The 23,993-nt window shown below is 51.8% G+C and overlaps 1 protein-coding gene and 1 non-coding gene across 3 annotated transcripts in view; both read right to left on the bottom strand.

Annotated features, from left to right (window-relative positions):
- The window catches only part of PRKD2 (protein kinase D2), a 33,771-nt gene continuing 9,778 nt past the window's right edge, over positions 1 to 23,993 (bottom strand). For both annotated transcript variants that reach the window (XM_087870934.1, XM_045776287.2), the window contains 15 exons: positions 21,826 to 21,980; positions 21,492 to 21,714; positions 19,861 to 19,938; positions 19,625 to 19,778; positions 16,498 to 16,615; positions 15,656 to 15,733; positions 14,157 to 14,415; positions 12,646 to 12,698; positions 12,439 to 12,511; positions 11,826 to 11,932; positions 10,813 to 10,974; positions 7,566 to 7,664; positions 3,350 to 3,617; positions 772 to 857; positions 1 to 436 (listed from right to left, as the gene is read on the bottom strand). In XM_087870934.1, coding sequence (XP_087727060.1) covers positions 224 to 436; positions 772 to 857; positions 3,350 to 3,617; positions 7,566 to 7,664; positions 10,813 to 10,974; positions 11,826 to 11,932; positions 12,439 to 12,511; positions 12,646 to 12,698; positions 14,157 to 14,415; positions 15,656 to 15,733; positions 16,498 to 16,615; positions 19,625 to 19,778; positions 19,861 to 19,938; positions 21,492 to 21,714; positions 21,826 to 21,980 — 2,126 coding nt within the window. In that variant the 3' untranslated portion in view covers positions 1 to 223. The remainder of the gene's footprint in view (positions 437 to 771; positions 858 to 3,349; positions 3,618 to 7,565; positions 7,665 to 10,812; positions 10,975 to 11,825; positions 11,933 to 12,438; positions 12,512 to 12,645; positions 12,699 to 14,156; positions 14,416 to 15,655; positions 15,734 to 16,497; positions 16,616 to 19,624; positions 19,779 to 19,860; positions 19,939 to 21,491; positions 21,715 to 21,825; positions 21,981 to 23,993) is intronic.
- LOC123778766 (U6 spliceosomal RNA) lies at positions 22,413 to 22,519 on the bottom strand. Its single transcript, XR_006776006.1, has one exon. It is a non-coding gene; the product is annotated as a U6 spliceosomal RNA (small nuclear RNA).

Genomic DNA, 23,993 nt, shown 5'->3' on the forward strand with positions numbered 1-23,993 from the left:
GCCAGAGATGAGTTCATTTTAATTGCTGGGGAATTCAGGTTGGAAATAACTACCCCTGACCGCCACTGACCCCCGCCACGCTCCTCTCCCGGGGTGTGTCCCATCCATTTTGGGCAGGAAGCCGCTTCTGTTTAGAACAGTTCCTCGCTGAGATGGTGCGAAGGGGCGCTCTCCGGGGACCGGAGGACAGCATCACGGGGCACCACGGTGGGAGAACATGGCCTCAGAGGACGCTGATGCGCTCGGCCAGCCCCTGCATCTCGTGGTCCTGCGGCGGGAGGGCCCCACCGAAGTCCCCATCGGCGGGCAGCCCAGGCCCGGGCAGAGGGTGCTCTGCCACAAACTGCTCCCAGCGCGCGTCGTCACTCTCGTGCGTGATGTACCGCTCGCCCATCTTCCCCTCCAGCTCTCGGAGGTCCAGCCACGTCTGGTACTCCTGGGCCCGGGAGAACAAGGGTTAGCTTGCACAGAGCACGGCCCAGAGCGGCTGAGCAGCGCCCACACATTATCTGCCCTGCCAGTGACAAGCCCGGGATCAATGAAGGTGAAGCCACACCCTTCGCAACCTGCCCAGCCAATAGAAATTCAGCTCCGCCTCCTTCTTACAGCCCAGCCAATAGGAGGCTCAGCCATGCTCCGGATCCACGGAAAATGTACCTGCAGCCTTCACCACCCACACAGCCAATAAGCCATCGGGTTCCACCCCTTCCTCCAACCCAGCCAATGAGACCTCCCTCTCCCTTTGCTCTCAAGCCCCGCCCCCTGCATCACCTGTAACCAAGGGTGGCTGAGAGACTTGTCCACGCTGTAGCGCTTGCGCATCTTCACCTGCAGCAGGTTGTTGATGAGGTCAATGGCTGCGCGGGAAGGAGACAAACAGTTCAAGCCCTGCGCGGTAGGGGCCGCCCCTCCTCCAACAGGCCACTCCAGCCGACCTGCTACCATCGCGGCCTTCCTTCTGCCCTGGCCCAGGTGGCTTGGAAGCCTCACCTGCACCAATCGCTCACCCGCCCATTCCCTCATTAAATTACCATTTTGTCCACCCCTCCCCCGACGTCGCACACACACTAGCTCCTACATGTCTTCAGCAAGCCTCTCCCTCAGTTTCCCCATTCCTCTGTCACCCCCGTAAGTTTTGTCATACAGAGGTACACACAGGTACACCGGTTCTATTCTTCATTTAATATTTTTCTTTAAGCCAGGGGTGCCTGGGTGGCTCAGTCGGTTGGGCGACCGACTCTTGATTTCGGCTCAGGTCATGATCTCAGGGTCGTGGGATCGAGCCCTACATGGGGCTCTGCGCTCAGCTCGGAGTCTGCTTGAGATTCTCTCTCTCCCTCTCCCTCTGCCCCTCCCCCTGCTCAAGCACACTGTCTCTCGAAAATAAAATATTTAAAAATAGATTTTTTAAAAATCAAACCATATGTCCAAGATATATTGTGAAGAGGACAATGCAAATTGAAAGGCAGCATGTATAGAACACTGCCACCTGTGTAAAAGGGGGAAATAAAAGAATATATGTACAAATATTTGCTTGTACACATTTAAAAGACTTGTAATAGCCAATGCCTTTGGGGAAAATGACAAAGGAGTGAGTGAGGATTTTCACTGTAGACCCTTCTGTATATTTAAAAATTTGAGCCACGTCAGTATTTGATCAAAGCAAAAATCAAGAACATGTGGCTTTAGATCACTTCACTTTTTAAAAACTCATTTGCCCCTTGAAAATTTTAAGGAGAAAATGAATTTATTTATAATGGAAATATCACCCCAGTCAATGAAAATCCAAAGATCGCTTGCCATGTCCACAAAAACAAAATGAAAATAAAACATTATTAGACAGTAGTCAGTCAGTGGCTTCCTGCAGAGGCTCAGAGCTGGGCCTGTTCTTTAGAAAAAGGAGAATTAGCAAGTGTCAGGCATTCAAGACAAGCCGGCACTCATTGGAGGCTGTCTTCGGGATCAGAAGCTTGGAAGAACAAGGCCTCACTGTGTGAACCCCTCTGAGTATAGGCCTTGTCCACACGGCCTCCCTCACACATGTCCGTCCACACCAGATTCACTCTCGCACACCTGATGTACTTTTACTGAGACGTCTGGGCAGGTCCCAAAAGACAACGCTGGGGACCTCCAGTATTACTCCGGTACTAACGAATCCATTCTTATCACTGAGTGCTTACCTTTCTCAGGCCCACCGCTGCCACCTTCCCTGCACTAACCCCCATGTCACACACACCCCCTGCCTGCTCCATGAGGCCATATCTCTCTAGGGCCCTTCCCTCCTCGACAACCTTCTCCCCACAAGACCCTTCTCTCCAATTCATCCCAGTATTCCCAGAACCCAGGACAGTCAGGACTGGGCCCACAAGAGGCACTCAACATGCTTGTTGAATAAACTGTTGTGAATAGTGATTGTCTTCCTAACCTCCCTCCCATCCTCTGTCTGTCTTCCTGAGCTCTCCGGCTCCAGGGCCTGCCCCTTGACCTTACAGCTTCCTAACATGCCCCAGTATCTCAGCCCCCGTAGGCCCATCCCCAAATCTGTTGGGGTCCCACAGTTATAGGCCTCCGGAGGGAACTGTCTGAGGCCCAAGTCACAAGCCCCAGTGCCACTACCCGGCCACAACACCAAAGCCCCTGGATCCCAGTGTCCACCTCGGGCCTGGCTCCCCTCTCCTTGCACCCTACCCTTAAGCTTCCCCCCTCACACCAGCTCCCAAGATTCAGGTGATCTTGGTCTCAGAATGGGTCTTTCCAGACAGCTTCAGAAACCCTCCATGACCCGGCCCTTCCTCTCCGCACGCTCCTAAACCAGGCCCCTTCATCACCGGACCTGCCCCCTGGCCCCAGGCCCAAGTCTGCCCAGCACCCATCACATTAGCCCAGCCCTTGTTCCTCAACCCTGCCCTCCAGCGCCACTGCTTTTGCAAGGCTAACCCTTTCGGGGTCGTAACCCCAAAGACTCCAGGCCCCAGCCAATGCCTGGCGAGGAAGGATCCGCCCCTTCTCTTAGCCACTCCGGCAATATGGCTTCCTCAGGTCCAGTAGTCCCTCTCCTGGTCCCGCCTTAGACAGGCCAAACCTCGCTCAGAACCCAAAGCGCCGGGTGTGTTTCTCAGCGCTTTCTGGAGCACTTCGTTTCCTGTGAACTAGGAACCAGACCTGACTAGTTCCATACACACCCCTGACTCCCTGCCCCAAGCTTCCAGGTCCAAGGTACCTGGCCGTTTAAAGGACCGCCCTCCCTGTAGCCCCACCCACCATGAGGCTCCACCCCCATAGCCCAGGACGTTTAGGGCCCACCTCTCTTATGGCCCCGCCCACTCCTCCCCCTCCCACCTCCACCCACCTCCGGAGGAGATGCGGCTCCAGGGGCAGGCTGGGTACATGAAGGCGGCGTTCTGGATCTGGTCTTTGATGTCCTCGTCCTCGTTGAAGGGGAACGTGCCACTGAGGCTGACGTACATGATCACGCCCACCGACCACATGTCCAGCGAGCGGTTGTAGCCCTGGTTGAGCAGCACCTCGGGCGCCAGGTAGGCAGGGGTGCCCACCACCGAGCGCCGGAACGACTTCTCGCCGATGATGCGCGCGAAGCCGAAGTCACACAGCTTCACCTGCAGGGGGCGTGGGGTGGAGGGTCGGAAGGGGCGTTAAGGCTGCACCCTACCCAGTGACCACCCCCACGCCCTCCATGGCGGTCCAGAGAAAACTGAATGCTGGTTCGAATCCAAGCTTCCCCTCTCACTAGTCGAGGGACCTTGGGCGAGCGACTTCCTCTCTGTGCCTCAGTTTCCTCATCTGTATGAGGAGGGGGATCAAAACAGCACCTACCTCAAAGGGTCGCATGAGGATTACAGGAGTTAATCCATCTAAGGCTCATGGGACCATTCATGCCCGGTATGCCATGAGCGCTTAATAAATGCCACCTGTCCCTGTACTTCCACCACATGGGACAGGTCTCTTAACCACCTCGTGCCTCTGTTTCCTCCTTTGCACAACGGAGATCCGAAAAATCCCTACCTTAAAGGGTGGTTGTATGGATTGAATGAATAAATACACGTAAAGCGCGGGGTGCAGTGTCTGGGTCAGAGTGAGCCTCGCTGGTCTCGGGGCAGGAGCTAACTTCTCCCAGCCCCAGCATCATCATCTGTATCAGGGATGTTAACAGCAGAGTCCTCTCAGGCTTCCCTGGGGATTAAATGGAACCCTGCGTGTAAACTGCTCACCGTGATGGCCAGCAGTCAGTAACAGGTGTTCGCCCACCTTTCCCATGATGGCAGAGGCCGTCTCGGGTCACAGACAAGCTTTGGAGCCAGCCACACCCGGGTTCAAGGTCCTGCTCTCCTTCCTACCAAGTCCATCTCCGGTCATGTATCGTTCCTCCCCTGGTCAAAATCCTTCTGTGGCTCACTATGGCTCTCCGGACAGAGTCCAAACCCCTTGAAGCCCCAAGCCTCTGTTGCCTGCCCTCAAAAACAGCCAGAGCCCAACCACTGACTCAGTGTGACAGCCATACCGCCTTGTCCTAAGATCCTTTCCTTTTCAAAGATCCACCCTTTTCTCCAGATGGTACAACGGCATGTTATTTGGCTGTTAAAAGAAATGGAAGGACTGACCCATGCTACAACATAAGTGAACTCTGAAAACATGAACCAGAAGAAAGAAGCCAGTCACAAAGGGCCACATATGCTATTACTGAATGTTCTGTTTATACGAAACGTCCAGAAGACGTCAATCTACATGGTTGGGATGACGGCTGACAGGTTTGGAAGATGATGTCTATGGGGTACAAGGTTTGTTTCGGGGGGTCATGAATGTTCTAAAACTGATTGTGGGGATGATTGCACAACTCTGTGAATACACTAAAAGCCACTGAATTGTATACTTTTCAAAGTAGGTTCCATGCCCAGCATGGAGTGCAGTGTGGAGCCCAACGTGGGACTTGAACTCTCAATGCTGAGATCAAGGCCTGAGCTGAGATCAGGAGTCAGACGCTTAACTAACCGAGTCACCCAGGTGCCCCTGAATTGTATACTTTGAATCAGTGAATTGTATCATGTGTGAATTATATCTCAATAAAGTTGTTAAAAAAAAAAAGTACAGATCATCTTTCTACAGGGCCTCTGCCCAGGCTATTCCCACTGCCTGGAATACTTGTCCATCCAGAAAACAGACTCCTAATCTTTCTTCAGAATGTTTTTTCCTCTGACCTTCCAAATGGGCTCTACGGTTATGTGAGTTCAGAGAACCATGTCACAGAACTCATCATAGATACAATTCTATTTTTGTGACAACGTGACTGATATTTGCTCTTCCCTCTGCTAACTGCACTGACCAATATGGTGGCCAGTGGCCCCTTGTGGCTACTGAGCACTGGAATGTGGCAAGACCAACTGACAAATTGTTTTTATTTTATTTAATTTTCATTAATTTACAGTAAAAATGGATCCTATGTTACATCCCAGGCTGCCACTAACAACTGAACGACTTCCAGAAGCAGAAAGAAACCATGAGGTTGATGTAAGTTGTTTCCACTGGGAGTCAAAATCTTTTACCCTTCCAAAATAAACGTTAATGAGAATATCATCTTTTACTATATTAAAAAAAAAAAAAAACCACAAAAAAACAAACGGACGCCTGGGTGGCTTAGTTGGTTAAGCGTCTGCCTTCTGCTCAGGTCATGATCTCCAGGTCCTGGGATTGAGGCCCGTGTCGGGCTTCCTGCTTCTCTTTCTCTCTCTCCCCCTGCTCCTCACCCCTGCTTGTTCTCTCTCTCTCTCTCAAATAAAATCTTAAAAAAACAAAAAACCAATGCTAGACTTAGTTATTGGAAAACTTTTAAATATGCATGGAACAACTTGGAGATGTCAGTCTCCTTTTCCAACTGCTAATTTTTTGAAATCTAAGCACAAAACCAAATATTTCTGATAAAAATTTCACACCTGAGTTGAGATGTGTCCTAGGTGTTAAATACACACCAGACTTTGAAGACATGGTATAGAAAGAAAGAACTTTTCATTAATAACTTTTATGTCAATTATACATTAAAATGATACTATTTGAATATACTGGGATGAAGTATATTATTAAAGTTAATATCACCAGGGGCTCCTGACTGGCTCAGTCAGTGAAGCCTGCAACTCTTGATCTCGAGGTTGTGGGTTCGAGCCCCACACTGGGGGCAGAGATGACTTAGAAATAAATTTTATGTTATTTTATTTTTATTTTTTATTTTTTTAAAGAGTTTATTTATTTATTTATTTGTGAGAGAGAGAGAGAGAGAGCATAAGCAGGTGGAGTGGCAGGCTAAGGGAGAAGGCAGGGTCCCCGATGAGCAAGGAGCCCCATGTGGAACTTGATGCCAAGACCCTGGGACCATGAGCTGAGCTGAAGGCTGACGCTTAACCAACTGAGCCATCCAGGTGTCCCAGAAATAAATTTTTAAAAATCTTTCAAGTGAATGTCACCAGTTTCTTTTTACTTTTTTAAGTGTGGCTACTGAACTGTGGGATCTGGTATCCCTAGATACCAGCAGCACCCCTCCCCACCCCCCAACAGCTGTGACAACCAAAAATGTCTCCAACATGGTCACATGTCCCCTAGGGGGCGAAACCGCCCCAGCTGTAAACCCCTGCTGTTTAGAGATGTTTAGAGATGGCTGTTCCTGGGCCATAGAGAGGAGATGGCTTCGCTTACTGCAGTTCCTGATGCCCCACACGGAGCCTCGCACATAGGCGGCAACAGCAATTCTTAGTTGACTAAAATGAATCTCTGGCTTTTGAAACGAAATGAACTCAATGTTTGCAGAACACAGATCATGAAGCAAAAACTTTACAGGATGCGGAAGGGCTACACGACAGCCTGTAACTATAGGCCCTTAAACACACTAGACACTCAATAAACTCTATCTGTTGTCATCGTCACCCCTACCCAATCTGGCTCTGCCCCTGGCCGGGGGGGAGGGGGGGGCGCTTCTCACTGCCCAGTCCAAGACTCATCGGAACTGTTTTCCTAACAGACCCACAGAAGAAATCACCAGCTGTCCCCCAATATCTGTTCTCCGCTTCTCCCCTTAATAATAAAAAATTTGAATTGAATGGGCCGCAGGGCCACGCAGAATAAAGACTACATTTCCCAGCCTCCCTTGCAGCCAGCCATGACCACGTGATCTAGTCCTGGCCAATGGGATGCTATGTAAACTTCCACACCTCAGTTCTGGAAGGAAGGGGGTATGTCCATTTCCTCCACCCTATTTCTTTCCTGCTTCTCCTTCCAACTATCTTGTCACATGATGGGGACCATCATGAACCACGAAGACCAGGCAACATCGTAAGAGAGGCCAGAAGGAGACAGCTGGGGCCGAGTACCTGACCCTAAGGAACTGCTTTTTCAGCCTCAGAATGCTTATGCTGCCCCTACGTGAGTGCGAAACAAGCGTCTGTTTTATTTAAGTCATTGTTATCTTGAGTCTCTGTGTCCAATTATCCTGATTCCTACAATCCCCACCCGCCTCTGGTGTTAGCTGGACTTCCCCAAATCAAGCCGGGACATGAATGACTGACCTGAGGAAAGGGGTCGGCTGATGCCAGCAACACGTTTTCCGGTTTCAAGTCACAGTGGACGATGTTCTTGAAGTGAAGGTGTCTCAGGGCCACCAGGATCTGAGGGGAGGGGGTGGGGCCGGTAAAAAAGGTAGAAAGGCACCTGCCCCGGATTCTGCCGCCTGCCCTCCAAACCCCATCCGTACCCCTTTCTGCATCCCGAAAGATGGCCCCCAGGGCCAGGCGAGGCATTGGAGCCCCAAATAAGAATCTCAGAACCCCAAAACCATGACACTCAAGATAGAGTTGGATAATTCCAGAAAGGCTCGACTGGAACAGTGGGTCTGGGAAGAGCCTGAGATCCTCTGGCATATGGTAAGCTCCTGACAAAAAAAAAGAGCTATCAGTGAGGCTCCTGGCTGGCTCAGTCCGCAGAGCCGGCGACTTGTGACCTCCAGGGTCATGAGTTCGAGCCTCCCCTTGGGCCTGGAGTTTACTCTAAAAGGGGAGTGAGCAGGGCTTTAGCAAAGTAGCAGCCTTTAAGAAGGTACTATTGTGTGACTCCGTTTTTTAAAAAGTATTTTTCATCCATTAAAAAACTAATATGAAACAGTCCAAATACCAATATGATCTACATTATATATCAAATGCAACACTCTTAACAGGCTTCTAAGAGGATTCTAGAGCCATCCTACCCAGGTGGAAAACCCAGCTCTACATTCACTAACTTGTGGCCTTGGGCAAGCCACTTTAACTCTCTGGGTCTCAGTGTTCTCACCTGTAAAATGGGGCTAATAAAAGTACCCGTCCTCGGGGGTCGCTGTGAAGTTTAAATGCGCTGAGGCACAGAAAGTGCTTAGGACAGTGTCTGGCCCAGAGCAAACACTATGTAGCTATTACTCTCGTTGGTACCTGGTCCTCTTTTGGGGATGGCCTGTGGATGAACATATTTCTGCACATGCGTCAAAGAGAGCTTTTTCTGCTCTATCGGCTAATTCAAGAGTATTCTGTGACGGCAAGGTGAGCTGATTTACCAAACAAAAGGCAAAAAAACGATACAATTTCCAACCACTTTATCTGTGGACACGATGATCTTCCTTGATTCTGTGTGATCTTCCGGCTGCTGCCCGGGAGAATGAGATCCATGGGGTGCGTGTACCTCTCTTCCCGACTTCCTGTTTGTTTGCTGACCCCCTCCCTCCCCTACTACTAAATGAAGGGAATAAAGAGGGCAGGTTGGAAGCTGGACAGACTCAGGTTCAAATCTCGGCCGGACCACCACCCAGCTGTGTGCCCTTGGGCAGGACATGGACCCTCCCTCCACCTCAGTCTCCTCATCTGAAAAATGGGGGTGCTAGTGATACCTACCTCGGAGGGCAGTTGTGAAGCATAAACAAGCCCATGAGGTAAGGGCCTAGCACAGGACTTGGGGTGGGGCAGACAAGAGGCAGAGGGCAGAAATCTGCAGAGAAAGAGGAGCACAGGCGAAAAGAGGAGAGATGGAAGACCAGAAAGAGAAACCAACCAGTTGCTGAAGGCAGGCAGTTCCCTCTCCCCACCTGAAGTCTGGGTGAGCCTGCCTCAGTGGGCTTCTCCCCACCCCCCTGCCAAGCCAACCTGACGAAGGCACAGTGCTGGGGAGAGCGAGGGTGCTGGGCCTGCATAAAGGAAGCACAGCACAAGGGACTTTGCAACCAAGAGAACAAGTCCCAGAATCAGGTGAAGGACCAGCCAGGTGGGAAGGCCGTTCTAGGAAGGCTGTAAAACCCAGAAGCCAGAAAAGGCAACATTTAACACTGTATAAGTTAAACTCTTTATGGCAAATAAAAACCACGAATGAAATGAAAAGGAAAACAAATACTGGGATAAAAAAAAAAAAAGAACAACACAGGTGACAAGGTTCCCTCATATACAAAGAGCTTTCACAATTCAATAAGAATAATCCAACCGAAAAATGGGAAAAGGGCCAAAAAACATAGGAAAATATGCTCAACTTCACCCATAATTTGTAAACTGCCAAATGAAGCCACATAAAGTATTATTTTTCCACCTATAAGACTGGTGATTATTTTTTCCAGAGTTAGTAAGGAGTGAGGAAGTAGACAGCCTCAAACTGTTGTTGAGAGTAGACTGAAAGGGATTTTAAAGAATAACGGGGCAGCATGTTTTTTTAAAAATCCTAAAGCACATTTCCCTGGACTCAGGAGTCTATTACCTGAAACATGTTCTATGGAAATTCTCCCACCAGAGCCCAGCAATGTGTGTGGACAGATATTCACAGGAAGTTGTTTGTAATGGTGGAAAAGTGAAGACAACCTCCGTACTCAGCAATTACAGGATTTGGTCATATCCATCATGAGAGACAATTCAGAAAAAGAGGCAGCTCTGCTAACTACATACCGAAACAGAATAGCCTTCCAGAAGTACTCTTAAAGCGAAGAATGTAAGAAGCGGAACGACACACAGGTGACACCAATTAGTTTGACATTACTAGTTAAAAAGCCTGGATCCTAGGTTCACATCCCACCAGCTGTGTGGCCCTGGGCAAGTTACTTAAAGTATCTGAGCCTTGGTTTTTATTTTCAGCTGGAAAACAGGAGCGATCGTGGCTGCTACCGCACGGGTTTCGATGCAGATAAAATGAGTTAAAACAGTGCCTGGTACGCAGGCCGTAAAGGTGAGTGGCTGCATGACGTATCACGTTAGCATCCCCCATCGCTGCCCTGCCCACTCTGGGTGATCACTGTCTGGGCCTGGGGCTAGCTTGGTCACAGCTGTGTCCCCAGCACTGCCTGGCCTGCGGCCAGGAACAGAGCAGGGGAAGAGGGAGAGCTTGGTGAACCATCTAAGAAATGGATGAATGAGCTCTCCACGGAAAGGCCTCCCTCCCCTTCCCTTTTCCTACACGAATATAGTCAGGCCTAGGGAGTCTCATTCTATAAAGGAATAAAAAATATAAAATAATCATTTCTGATTTTTCTATACTAATAAGTATAATTATCACTACTGCTCTATTCTTTTTATTGTTTTATTATTTTCTATTGTTATTACTCTCTTATCACTCTACAGTCAATTCTATTATTACTCTCTTATTTTGAAATTATTGTTCTGTTATTTTTTCTGTTGTTATTATTTCTCTATTTTTTATTATCTGCTATTAGGACTCCCGCCAGGGTCTGCCTGAGCTGGGCGCAGGGCAGGTGGGGAGCCAGGCGGAGGCGGGCAGGGGCAGGGGCAGGGGGGCAGGGGGGCAGGGGGGCGGGCGCACCTGGGTGATGAGGAACTTGGTGAGGCGCTCGGGCAGCCGGCCCTTCTCACTGGAGAGAATCATCTCCAGCATGTCCCCGTGCAGCTTCTCCATCACCACAAACACCTTCTCCGGTGTCTCAAACATGCAGTCCAGGTTCACGATCCCGGGGTGCCGCAGACTCTGGGGTGGGGGTGGAGGGTAGGGTGGCAGTCAGGGTTCAGGTCGCCCGTGAACTTGGGACCCCAGAGGCGAGCCATGGGAGCAGATGGACGACAAATAAGAAGGATGTTCCTGGAGGGTCAGCAGCTCCTTCCCTGGGGGGAGGCGCTGGGGGAGGGGGAAGGGGCTTCCCATAGGCCCAGACAGAACCACATCCCCACACCAACTGGGTATCTAGAAGGATCTTTACATTGTGAAACTCTATTGAAGGCCCAGGGTTGTGGGACAGAGGAGGGGAGGGACGGAGCAGAAGTCTGGAACAATGGGAAGGAACTTTTTGCATCTCTGTGTTTTAAATCCTCTTCCCTCTTCCCCCAAGCCCTGCCTGGCCGAACCCTATTTCTACCCCCCAGGTCCCCACCCGGCCTTCTCCCTGGACTCCAAGCTCCAGTCCCGCCACTTTTCACCTACCCTCCGGGGACAGCCTGAGAGATCTTCCTAAAGTATGCACCCAACCCTGTCCCCTTGTTGCTCAGAATCTTTCCAGGTCTCCCCAGTATTCTCAGGAGAAAATCCATAGGGTGTGGCCTCACCTCCCACCACCTCCCCACACATAAACCATCTAGTAACCTCGAACTTCAAATTCCTAGAAGACTTCATGTTCCCTCTCCTCTCTACACCTTTCCATGGGCTGGTCCCTCTGCTCAGAACACCTTTCCACCCCTTCAGTCTCAACATGCATATTCCCTCCTCCAGGAAGCCTTCCCTGACCACCCCCAGCCTGGGGTCAGTTGGTCCCTGAAAGAAGGAAGTGGGAAAGGAAGGTCCTTCCTAGGTGGGGCCAGAGCTGGGCCCCAGAGCCCGGTGGGCACCTGCAGAATGGCTACTTCGTTCCGGAGCTGGCTCTCCTGCTTGGTGGGGAAACGCAGTTTGTCAATGACCTTTACTGCCACGTCCCGGCCTGTCTTCCGGTGCTTTCCTGGACAGAGGGTAGGAGAGACGGGATGAAGGGAGCAAGACCTTCCAATCCTGGTAAGAGGAACACCCCCCACCACCACCACCCCAGAGACATAGGCATAGTTGAACAAAGGTGGGCAGAAGGCCCCCGAGGCAGCTCTGAGGGGTCTCCAGGAGGGATGTGAGGGGTAGGGGACCTTGGGAATAAAGGGGGAATGAAGAAGGTAAAAGACAAGAGCTCTGAGGAGGGAAATCTATCACATGGGAAACTAGATTTATAACCAATCAGAATCTAGGGACTAGCTCTGTGGCCAATCAGAGTGCAGAATTCGCTCTCCCTGTTAAGAATCGGAGAAAGCCCATTGGCTTTTCCCAGTGAGAAAAGGAGGGCCTGCACCCCTTTGCCTCGAGGGTCTAGCTTTCGAAGTCAACCAGAACCGGAAGTGAGCATGCAGCCAATCAGAGAGAAAGGTCTGGAGCCCAGGAACCCCCCGGACCCCTTCTGGATTAGCTAGGAAGCAGCCATACCTCCATAGACCACTCCAAACTGCCCGGAGCCCAGCACCTCATCCGGGAAGATCTGGTAGACAGTGGCGATGTCCTGCATGGTGGGGACGGGGAGGGTCAAGGGTGCAAATTGAGATGGGGCGTTGACGAGACTGGGGGGGTGGGGTGGAAGGCTGCATGGGAGGCAGAGGACACCCTTGGGACCATGGGGTGTGGGCAGGGTCTCACCACGTTCTCCTGGATCTGGCTGTTAGACACGGAGATGCTCAGAGAAGCTTGTCCTGGGGAGAGGGGAGAGGTGGAGGTGAGGGGGCCCTGGGCTCAGGATATCTTCACCCATATGAACCTGTTTGCACAACTAGAGAATGGGGATGATAACAGGTGCTCCCCCCTAGGGCCAGTGGAGAAGACAACGAGATAGGCTGACGGGGCCTCAAGAAGTGTCACGAATGATTTCACTGAGCACTGCACCCCAAGACCTCAGGGCCAAGGGAAGCACACTGATCCCATTTTACAGAGGACACTGAGGCTCACTCAGCAGGAAAGCCCAAACTGATTCCAACAGCTCCCCACCCCCCCGAACTTGCCACCCTAACACCCAACCAGAGCCAGACGTTTCCAAAGTTCTGATCCTTCTGCCATTTGAACATCTGCCCCCTTCCCATTCCAGGCCTGGCCCCTTATCCTCCTCCCTGGTCTCTCTGCCCCCATTCTGCTCTCTCCTATTCACCGCACAAACCTGAGTCTGTCCTTCCCCTGCTCCAAACTCTGCCGTGGCTCCCCAGCGCCCTCAGGAGGAAGCCCAAGCCCCTTCAATGGCCGCCCAGGCATTGGTCCCTCACTTAGGTCTTTGACTTCAACCCCCACCATGCTGTCCTGTCTTCCCAACAGCCTGGCTCCTTGCCGGGCCTCAGATACAGCCAAGTCCTCTCCTGTCTCCTGCCTTTACACTTGCTGTTCCTTCTGTCAGGAACACGCGTCCCTTCCTCTGGACTTAGTTCAATCCTCCTCCTCACTCAGTCTCAGTTCAAATGTCACTCTGGGCCATGTCACGTTCTACATTACACTTGTCATTTTCTCAGGATGAGCTGATTAGTGTCTGTCACTCATACTGGATTATGAGCTCCAGAAAGCAGGAGCCTGGGACTTTCTGATCATCTTGTGCCTCTGCTTGAAATATTTTCCACCTGCACTCCCCTCTCTCAGCCCTCCTCAGCTTCCAGGTCTCAGCTCAGATGTTGCCGCCTCCAGGAAGCCCTCCTGGATACCCAGGCTGGAGGAGCTATGCCCTCTGAGCTCCCACTGCCCTCTGCCTCTCCTGTCCCAGCCCTGCCCACTTTGGGTCATCACTGCTTGGAGACAGGTCTGTCTCCCTTACTGGACTGTGAGCTCTGTGAGGGCAGGTTCTGGGCTGTCTTGGTGACAGCTATGTCCCCAGCACTGTCCAGCACAGGATGGGCACAGAGAAGACACTCAGTAAATACCTGAATGAAACAGTCTGAACTCATAATCTGGAGAAGTTGTCACCACCTGGGACGAGACTCAGAAAAGGGAAGTGACATGCCCAAGGCCACACATCAGGTCTGGGGCTTAATGGAGATTTGGACCCAGGCCAGCTGAGTCCAGATGCCACATTCTCCACTGTGTCATTCCCTGCCTTCCCCCTGGCTCTTCTCTTCCCTAAGACCCCACACAAGCCCTTCCAGACCCATCCTCTAGAGCCCAGGGTGGGGACTTACTGTGGGGTGTGTGGCCTGGGGCACTGGGTGCGTCCTGGAGGATGACTGGCATCAGGGCCTGGCGGATGGCCGTTTCCCAGCCCCGGGCTGCCTCGGCCCCCTGCCCGCTGGGCCCCCCTGGGGCCCCACCAGGCGTCTCGCCCACAAAGTAGGTGACATTGGCAGTGACAATCTCGAAGCAGTGGGGGTTGGTGCCTGGTGGCACAAGGCTGAAGTTCTGCGCGGGCTCCACGGTGAGGATTTCTGACAGTGGAATTTCCTGGCAGGACACAGAACCAGCACCTGTGAGGTTGCCAGGCGGACCCTGGGGCTCCCCGCTTACTCAGAAGAGCACATAGAATCCAGTATCAGTGGGAAAGGGCCTGATTTGCATAGAGTAGTCAGAAAAGGTCTCCTGCCATAAGTTACACGAAGCAGAGATCAGAAAGGAAAGAAGAGGCCAGCTGGTGGAGGATGGTGGAAACAGCACGTGCAAAGGCCCTGAGGTGGGGAAGGCTTGTGTTCAAGGGACATGCTCTATTCCCATCACATGGATGATGCCTAGCACACAGGAAGTGTGCCATGTTTGGTGAACAAATGAAGTTAGGCCATGAGGGACCTTATGGGCCACAGAGAGGAGCCTGGGCTTTGTCTCCAGGGCCCTGGGGAGCCATGGAAGGGTTTAGAGCAAGGCAGGGGGTGGTCTCTGGCTGTGTGTGGAGAGTGGACGGGAAAGGATGGGACTGAGACAGGAGACCAGAAAGGAGGCAGAGAGGGCCGGGGGGAGGGGGAGGGACGGGGAGAGAAGGTGCAAGGTCTGTGCTGAGGGAAAAGAGCGTGCTTTGAAAAGTGTCAGAAGAGAATGTGGGGGGGCACGTTTGCAGAACGGGGAGAAAAGAATTAAAATAACGCAAGAACGAAACAGGGACAGACTGATAAAAGCAGGTGCCAGAGACATGGTGGGGGCGGCGTCTTAGTGTGGCCGAGAATACAGGAAGGATGAGAAGGCACCCCCGTGGGAAGCGGCTCCAGGGCAGGCAACCCCGAGGCGTCCGGGTTTTATTTTAAGGGCAAAGGGAGGGTTCTGACGGTTTTCTTGGCTCCCCTGGCTGCTATGTGGGACAAGACTGGGGGCAATCGCAGAAGCAAGGACCCAGGAGGAGACGGCCCAGAGCACGGTGAGGCCATGGCAGGTGGTGAGGAAATCTGCTATAAATGATCCAATAATTCACGATAAAGTAGTAATGGTAACGGCGAGCTCCACACGTGCCAGGCCCTAAGCTAACCGCTTGGCGGAGTTATCTCTGAATTAGGGCAGCAGCCCTGCGGCGAGGACGAGTCTTTGAGGCCTTTGACAGGTGCCAGACGGGAGGTGCAGAGAGGTGAGGTAAGCGGCCTGGGTTCCCCAGCTGGAAGGTGGTGGCGGCAGGTGGGCCCCTTTGCCCATGACACGCAAGCAGGCAAGCAACTGGGGGAGGAGTGGGAGGAGGTCTGGGGGAGCTGGGGGCCGGAAGGCCCACCTTGTAGTATCTGTTGGTCGTGTTGTTCTGGAAGAGCGTGATACACTTGCAGTCCAGGCGCCAATAGTGCCGCTTCCTCTGTTTGGGAGAGGTGTCCAGAAGGTGAGGTGGTCCGCCCTTGGCTGGGGCTCCAGCAATTCCTGGAGCCAAACCCCGCCCCCAAGTCTAGGCCCGCCCCCAAAAGGCCCCACCCCTTCCGTCTCTCATCACCGACCCCTCTAATTCTAACTCCGCCTCCAGTAAGGCCCCGCCCACCCTAACTCCGGCCCCACCCCCACCTCGTTCCCTTCTCAAATTGATCCAGCCCCTCCCGCCTTGGCTCCGGCTCCACCCCACTTTGCCCCGCCCCATAACCCCTTCCAACTTTAGGTCAGCCCCCAGCCACGCTCCTCTGCCCCTAAACCTGCCCCACCCCTATTTCCTACCTGCCCAGACCTGGCCCCGCCACTCTAAGCCCTCCCCAGCCTCCCTCCCAACTTCGCCCCACCTGGCCCCACCCTATATCACACTCCCAGTTACCTCCAGTTAGGCCTCTAGCCCGGCCCAGCACCCCCTGATCCCATCCTCTATCACCTGAGCCCTTCTCGCTCCCAGCCCTAACTTCAGCTTCCCCGTTCCTGGTCCCACTGTTCCCCCGACCTGGTCCTTAGCCCCGCCTCTTTCCTGACTCCTGCCCTGACCCTCCGCCCTCCGCCCTCCCGTGAAACCCGTCCCTCTAATTCTAGCTCCGCCTCCAGCTAGGCCCCGCCCACCCATAACCCACCAGCCCCGCCTCCTCAAGCGGATCTTGCCCCTCCCCTAACTCTAGCTCCGCCCCACCTAGCCCCACCCCGCCCACTCACCAGCGTGTCCTTGTTGCTGTAATGAACCACCCAGCCCTCGCGCAGGGTGGTGCTAGATTTCCGCGTCGTGTGTCGCACCGACTGCACCACCCTCATTAGGGGGATGTACCCCAAGGAGCTGAGGGGGGGGAGAGGAAGAGGTGAGAGGTTACAAGTGGAAAATACCTATAAGCGCTTGGGGCCGCAGAGCCCATCTCTGGGCAGCCAGAAGTTGGGGTTTTTTGGCCACGCTTCTGTGGTTTCCACACTTCCCATCATGAGGAAGGGGACTCTAGACAGGGCCACATTACAAGGCTGGGTTCCGAAGGCAGGCCGCCTGGCAAATGACCTGACCTCTATGTACCTCGGTTTCTCCACCCAAAGGGGTTGCTGTGAGAGTGAAAACCTTTCTTAGGAGTTTAGCACAATGCTTGGCATCCAGTGGGCCTCCACTAAGTGCTAATCAGTACTGAGCCCAGTGGTAGTGCAGCTGGCTGTGTGACACTAGGCAACTGACTTGACCTCTCTGTGCCTCAGTGCCCTTATCTTGCACATGCTAATAATATAGAGAGGAAACGAAGGCTGAGAGATATTCACAGACTTGCTCAACTCCAGAACCAACCACCTCTTGATCGCTGCACTAAACCAGCGCTCGGTTAGCCTTGGCATTTCCCTTTGCCTCTCTGAAACTTGGTTTCCTTATCTGTGAAATAGGCTGCCTCTCCCAACACCCCCACCCCAACCAAGCGCATCAAGATCCAACTCTGACAGCCTCTTACTCTGTTACTAAACGCTCCAAGAAAGACCTGGCAGAAAGGGAACTTGAACTTCCAGGCAGCTTGGGTCAGAGAGCACCAGTAAGAAACTCTCTGCTGGGGCGCCCGGGTGGCACAGCGGTTAAGCGTCTGCCTTCAGCTCAGGGTGTGATCCCGGCGTTGTGGGATCGAGCCCCCCATCAGGCTCCTCAGATATAAGCCTGCTTCTTCCTCTCCCACTCCACCTGCTTGTGTTCCCTCCCTCTCTCGCTGGCTGTCTCTCTCTCTCTCTGTCAAATAAATAAATAAATAAATCTTTAAAAAAGAAAAAGAAAAAGAAACTCTCTGCTATCATTGTGACCTGCATATGCATCTCCCCTCTGGCCTGGTCTCCCATCCCCTTCCCCTTGCCCCCCCTGCTCCAGCCACACCAAGCTCTATGCTGTTTCTGGGACATGCCTGGCCCTACCACAGGGCCTTTGCACTTGCTGTTTCCTTCGTTTGGTAGACTCCCCTACCAACTGTCTTCCACATGTCTCCTTTCCTCTCTTCCTTCAGATCTCTTCAAATATCACCTTCTCAGAGAGACCCCCTTTAATGACCCTCGCTAGAATAGCATATCTTCATTCTCTGTCCCCTCTCATTGCTTTATTTTTATTTATTTTTTGGTAGCAGTTATCAATCCCTGATGTTACGGATGCATTTGTTCATTACCTATCTCCCCAACTAGAGTGTCTGCTCTATGAGACCAGAGAGTTTTCCTGGTTTGGTGCACAGCCGTGTGCTTGGAAGTTCTAGAACCCAGCAGCTGCTCATTAAGTGTCTGCTGAGATGCCTGGTGGAAGTTGCTCACCCTCCTCCCCATGTTTATGCCTCCCTGGCCCTGTGGGGTGAAGTCTCAGCTCCTTTCTCTTAGTAATTACTGGCTGACGCCCCTGAGCTTCAATCTTCTAACCTAGGAATGGGAGTAGTGGTCCTTATGGTCCTTCTGGGAAGGATCTAGTTCAAAAGCAAATACTTATACATCGATGATGGTTTCAATCCACAGGTTACCCTTCTTTATACATGTATTACTGTATTAATACAATGTACTAATAATAGCATATTAATATTCTAAAACGTCTGCAGAAAAAGTGAAAGCATCTAAAAGATGAGATTAAAAGCAAAGAGAAATGGAAATGAATACATTTGTCCCCATGCTCCGGAATGGATCACCTCCCACCCTCTGCGCTTTGGGGATTCAAGAACAGAGTACCGGGGAGGATTCTCTTTCCACATCCTCAGCGTTTACAACCCGGAAAGCACTTGACCTGCATGATCTAATGGAATTCGAAAATCGCCCCATGGGACAGGTGCTGTCATTGCCCCGGGAGGAAACCGACGTGCAGGGAGACGGGACTAGCCGTGTGAGTGGCGGAGCTGGGACCTGGCTCGGGTGCTCTCAGCCTCCAGCGCCCCGTGCTTCCGAAACCCCGCTGCCCCCCTGCCTCCTGGACACACAAGCGGTCCGCACCGATGCCGGAAGCCAGGTCCTGTCCTAGGCACCTGGGGAATGGACCTGACCTCTATCCACGAGATCCTTGCCCTCAAGCACTCGAGCTTATATGCTAGAAGAACTGAATCAATAGGAATCCCATTTATAATTTAAAAATCTATAATTAAGCAAGTTGTTATTTTTCAAAGTTTCCAAGCCAGAAGAAAGCCACTGCCCGTCAGGTCTTTGGGGATGGTTTCCCCCTTCCCCATTTTACAGATGAGCCAACTAAGGCACAGGAAGGGGAAGGGACTTGTTTAGGCCATACAAGTCAATCTGAGGCCAGAATGGTTCAAAGAAAGTGGGTGGTTTTCCTTCCTTGCTAAGATTTGACCGCTCTGCGAGAAGAGCTGACACCCAGGAACTATTTGAGGTATTTTATTTATATCCGTTCACTTTGCCCTTACAACAAGCCTCAAAGGTAGGTCCTACTTTATCCCCGTCTTACTGATGAAGAAACGGAGGGCCCAGAGAGGTTCAGCTCCTGCCTAAGGCCACACAGCAGTCTGGTTCCACATTCCCACATTCTTACTCTTTGCTCTGTCACTTTGCAACACAGGGCCTGCCGGCAGCTGAGCCGAGTGACAGCCTCGGGGAGAGGAGCTAAGGACCTGGGATGCCAGGAAGCGGAAGCGGGAGGGTTTGACTATCCACCTTTTGAATAACTGGATTAGCAGTTCTGAAAAAGAAATACCCTCTAAATTAAAATCTGCTTCTGTGAAAACTTTCTAGAAATGTATATTTTTCAGGAAAAAGGTAAAATTTAAAAACGAAGTGTGGATGCCTGGGAAATTGACAGGGGGGACATCGACCCATTGTAGAGATAGGAAGGGCCTTCCCCGGAGGGTGCCCCGGGTACCTCTCGGCCTTGCCTCCCTCGCCTTCCTCTTCCTCACTGGCATGGAGCGCATTTTCCGAGTGGGAGCCCGGGATGACCCCGGAGTCATCGGACTCATCCATGAGGGAGCTCTTGTCAGCCTCGCTGAAATCGGCGGCCTCCTCCATCGGCACATCTAAGGGGACGGGGGCATCAGAGGGGCCTCCGTCCCATCCTGCCACCCCACCCCACTTCCCACTCATCCCACAGCCTCTCACCTCCATTGATGAGTGCTTCCCCTAAGCAGTCATTAGGGACGCGGGTGGCACAGCGCTTGTGACAGTTAAACTTGCAGTCTGGTATGAGGACAGGGAACAAGGGGACAGGTGGGAGGGGAGAGAGAGGTCACCTGTAAGGGTTGAACCTTGACTCCTAACCCCCAGGCCCAAAAGATTCTGCTCTTGCTGTTTGGGGCAGGAAACCTGGCTGAACCTTGTCTGGTTGTCCCTTGTTGAGTCTAGAATATTCGGGGCTGGATAATTCCTTGTTGAGGGAGCTGGTCTGTATCATAGGTGTTTAGCAGACATCCCTGACCTCTACCCACTAGACGCCAGTAGCCCATCCCTGTATGATTCTAGATTTTTTTTAATTCTAGAGTTCTAAGACTCCAAATTTCAATGTCCAAGTGTTTAGGACTTGACACATCTATGATTCTACAGTTCTATGATTCTAGACTGCTAAGGCTCCTTGATGTCCAAGGTTTTAGGGTTTTCGATATCTACACTCTAGAAATCAGCGACTCTATAGTTCTACGATTCTGGACTGTGAATCCTCCAGAATCTAACGATTCCAAGGTTCTAGGATTCCATATGCCCACGATTCTAGAATTTGATGATCCTAATGTTCTTTAGCTCTGTGCATCTAAGATTCTAGAATTTGACTGTTCCAATGAATTCTAGAATTGGATGGCTCTAATGTTTTATGGATCTAGAACTCTGGTCTTCTAGAATCTGATAATCCAGAGTTCTGTATTCTAGATGTCTAGGACCCTAGGATCCCATGGTCCCAAGGGTATATGATTCTAGATGTCTAAGGTTCGCATTTGATGCTTCTAGGCTTCTAATAGTCTCAAATCTGATGGTTCTAAAGTTCCAATATTCTAGGGGCATCTGGGTGGCTCGGTCATTAAGCATCTGCCTTTAGCTCAGGTCATGATCCCAGGGTCCTGGGATCGAGCCCCGCATCAGGCTCCCTGCTCAGCGGGAAGCCTGCTTCTTCCTCTCCCACTCCCCCACTTGTGTTCCCTCTCTCGCTGTGTCTCTCTCTGTCAAATAAATAAAATCTTAAAAAAAAAAAAAGTTCCAATATTCTAGGAATCTACAATCTGGGAGTTCTAGGATCTACGAGTCTATAGTTCTGTGGTTCTTTTCACTGAATCCTATGATCCAGAATTCTTGAAGCCTATGATTCTAGTTCTATGGTTCTAGAATTATCAAGTTCTACAGTTTTAGAATCTCATACTAAGTGGCTTACAGATGAAATTTCAAAGGTCCTAGGATTCCAAGTTACGTCTGAATTAGGTTCTAGGATTCCAGAATTCTAAACGTTCTAGAACAGCAGGATTCAGGGCACTCTTCTCCTGAGGCCCTGGGCGCCAAAGGATCAGAACAGTTTTTCTTTTCTTTCTTTCTTTTTTTTTTTTTTTAAGATTTATTTTGAAGTCATCTCCACACCCCACATGGAGCTCAAACTCACAACCCCCAGATCAAGAGTCGCAGGCCCCACTGACTGACCCAGCCAGGCGCCCCCAGAGTACTGGGAGTCTCAGGTCCTGCCGTGAGCCCAGGGGAGAGAGGCCCCAAGCTGCTGAGTGAGTGTGTGTCTCTGTCCCCACAGGGGCCCCGCTGACCTTTGCATTGCAGGCCCTGGCGGAAGAGACCCCTGAGGAGCTTCTTGCAAGCCTGGCAGACGGTGGGCCGTGTGTAGCTGTGGATGAGGAACGTGTGCGGGACCTTCACCTTGGACAGCAGCATCTTGTCCAGCTCGATGGGACGGCCCGTGTAGGAGGAAGCAGAAGACGAGGAGGAGGATGACGGGGGGCGGCGAGGCAGGAGCTCAGTGGTGCTACGGCTCTGCGGTCAGCAAGATGAGCGGGACACGTTAGTGCGGGGGGGGGGGCCCCAACCCGGGCCCAGGCGCGCCCCCCCCCCCGCCACCGGCCCGCCCGCTCCCCAGCCCCTCACCAGCTCATCAGCCATGCAGGGCAGGGACTCGGAGGTGCTGAGGCGCACAGAGTGGCCACTGGCCAGAGACGTGGACGACAGGCGCCTCTTGCGGGCGCCGCTACAGTTGTTGGGGATGCTGAAGGCACAGCGCTTGTGGTAGTTCAGTCCGCAGCCTGCGGGGGGCGCCAGACGATCAGAGACGTACTTCCACCAGTCCCGGGCTCTAATGCTCCGCCCCCCCCCTTTCCCCTTTCTGTGGATTAGGAATAGAGCCGATCTCTCTCGGGAGGGCCCCCGAGGAGTGCCATGAAAGCCAACGGAAAACTACAAAACCCCAAATCAGGTAGAACGGCTACCGGTGTAGAAGGTTCTGGGCCAGTCCAGCAGGCAAAGAACCATGAGCAGGTGAGGCGCTTGCTGCGGGGCACAAAGAGGCCACAACCACGTGACCAGTTGCACAAAAGAGGTGCTTACTGGCAAGGACTAGTTCTTCTATATATATATATATATATATATATATATATATATATATATATATATATATATATAAAATATTTTTGTTTTCTTCCTTCTATCCCTGTATCACTAACATAATACTTATAATTTTTAATATGGAACGCTTTAGTAAAGTGCATGCCATCCTTGCGCAAGGACCAAGCTACTCTTCTCTGTATTGGCCCCATTTTAGCCTATGTGCTGCCGAAGGGATTACAGGATATGGAAGGAAAAGAGTGAACAAGCATCGTCTTCCGGGGAAAGGATTAGCATGTTTTCAGTTGTACTTGGGAGGGTTCTACTATATCAGATGGATGTATAACTCTATTGCCATTTCATTCTGAATTTATCACACACACACACACAAAATCCTCGTCCATGAAAGAATCAGGCTCAGCTTGCTGTTTTCCTGAACCCTTGCTCCCATACATCTCCAGAGATTCCAAATGATTCCACGATGGCTCCCTGTTCTGGACTGAAGAATGTTCCTCTAGCCTTTGGAAGCTTCTTTGGGACCACGTCATGAAGCCTGTCTTCTGGTAGCCCGGCTGACAAGATGGGCTTTCCCGAAGGTGGTGCTTTGAGAAGAGCTTCGGGATGGCAAATGGCTTTTGCGAATAGGAAACATTTCCCAGCGTTGGCCTTTGCTCACTCACGAGCTTCACGGCATTTCAAAATCTCATCCGTGACTCCCTATGCGAGGATCAAGGGAGAGTCAAACTCCCATCAGAAGGTGTTAATGGCGTTAAGAACAGTCACTTGGGGCTCCTTTGGAACCACATGAATGAGGCCCATCATCCGTGATGTTGAGTCAATGAAGTCTGTGCTAAAGTTGCCCATTAGACTTGATGACACCAGGGGCGCCTGGGTGGCTCAGTCATTGAGCGTCCAGCTCTTGGTTTTGGCTCAGGTCATAATCTCAGGGTCATAAGATCGAGCCCCACATCAGGCTCCTTGTTGAGCGTGGAGCCTGCTTAAGATTCTCTCTCTCCCTCTCCCCACTGCTTGTGCACATGCGTGCATATTCTCTCTCGCAAAAAAACCCAAAAACAAAACAAAAAAACAAACGATGACACCAGGATTGCACTGCGATGGTTCCATGTCAAGACACCAAGAGTTGGATATGGTTTGTCCACGATGGCAGCACTGAATCAGTTTTCTGCAGGCCTGACGTGGCTATCATCCCTCGAGCCCTTACATGCCACCGGTATATTTAGGGCCGCGTGATAACAATCCTGGTCAATGCTGCAGGTCGCCTGCAACACAGGGCACTGAAGACTCGAGGTTTCCGTGTGAGCATGACCGCCACGAAGCTGGAGATCCTTGGATGATGGAACATCAGAGAATATGCTTCTAAGGGAGGTGCAGACGGTCTTCGCAGAATGGATGACCGTCATCTGCTGTGTGTATCGTCAAGGCGGCTATGTAGGCTTCGTCTGCAGGCGGGGCGAGATCTCAACATTCTCGCTCAGAAGCGTGGAAGATGGGAAGGGTGGACCTGCGGAACCTGACACTTGGCCTTAAACTTGAGACACACTGGTGCGTTCCTTTATTTTTTTTAAGTATGATTGAAGGACATGTGCGTGGGTGCTTGTTGTAGACTGAACATGTGTCCATCCCCCCAAATTCACAGTTGATGCCCTAACCCACAATGTGACTGTATTTGAAGATGGGCCTTTAAGGAGGTAATT

Source organism: Ursus americanus, chromosome 21 (assembly GCF_024610735.1).
Source record: "Ursus americanus isolate L20-20 chromosome 21, mUrsAme1.1.p, whole genome shotgun sequence".
Taxonomy (NCBI): domain Eukaryota; kingdom Metazoa; phylum Chordata; class Mammalia; order Carnivora; family Ursidae; genus Ursus; species Ursus americanus.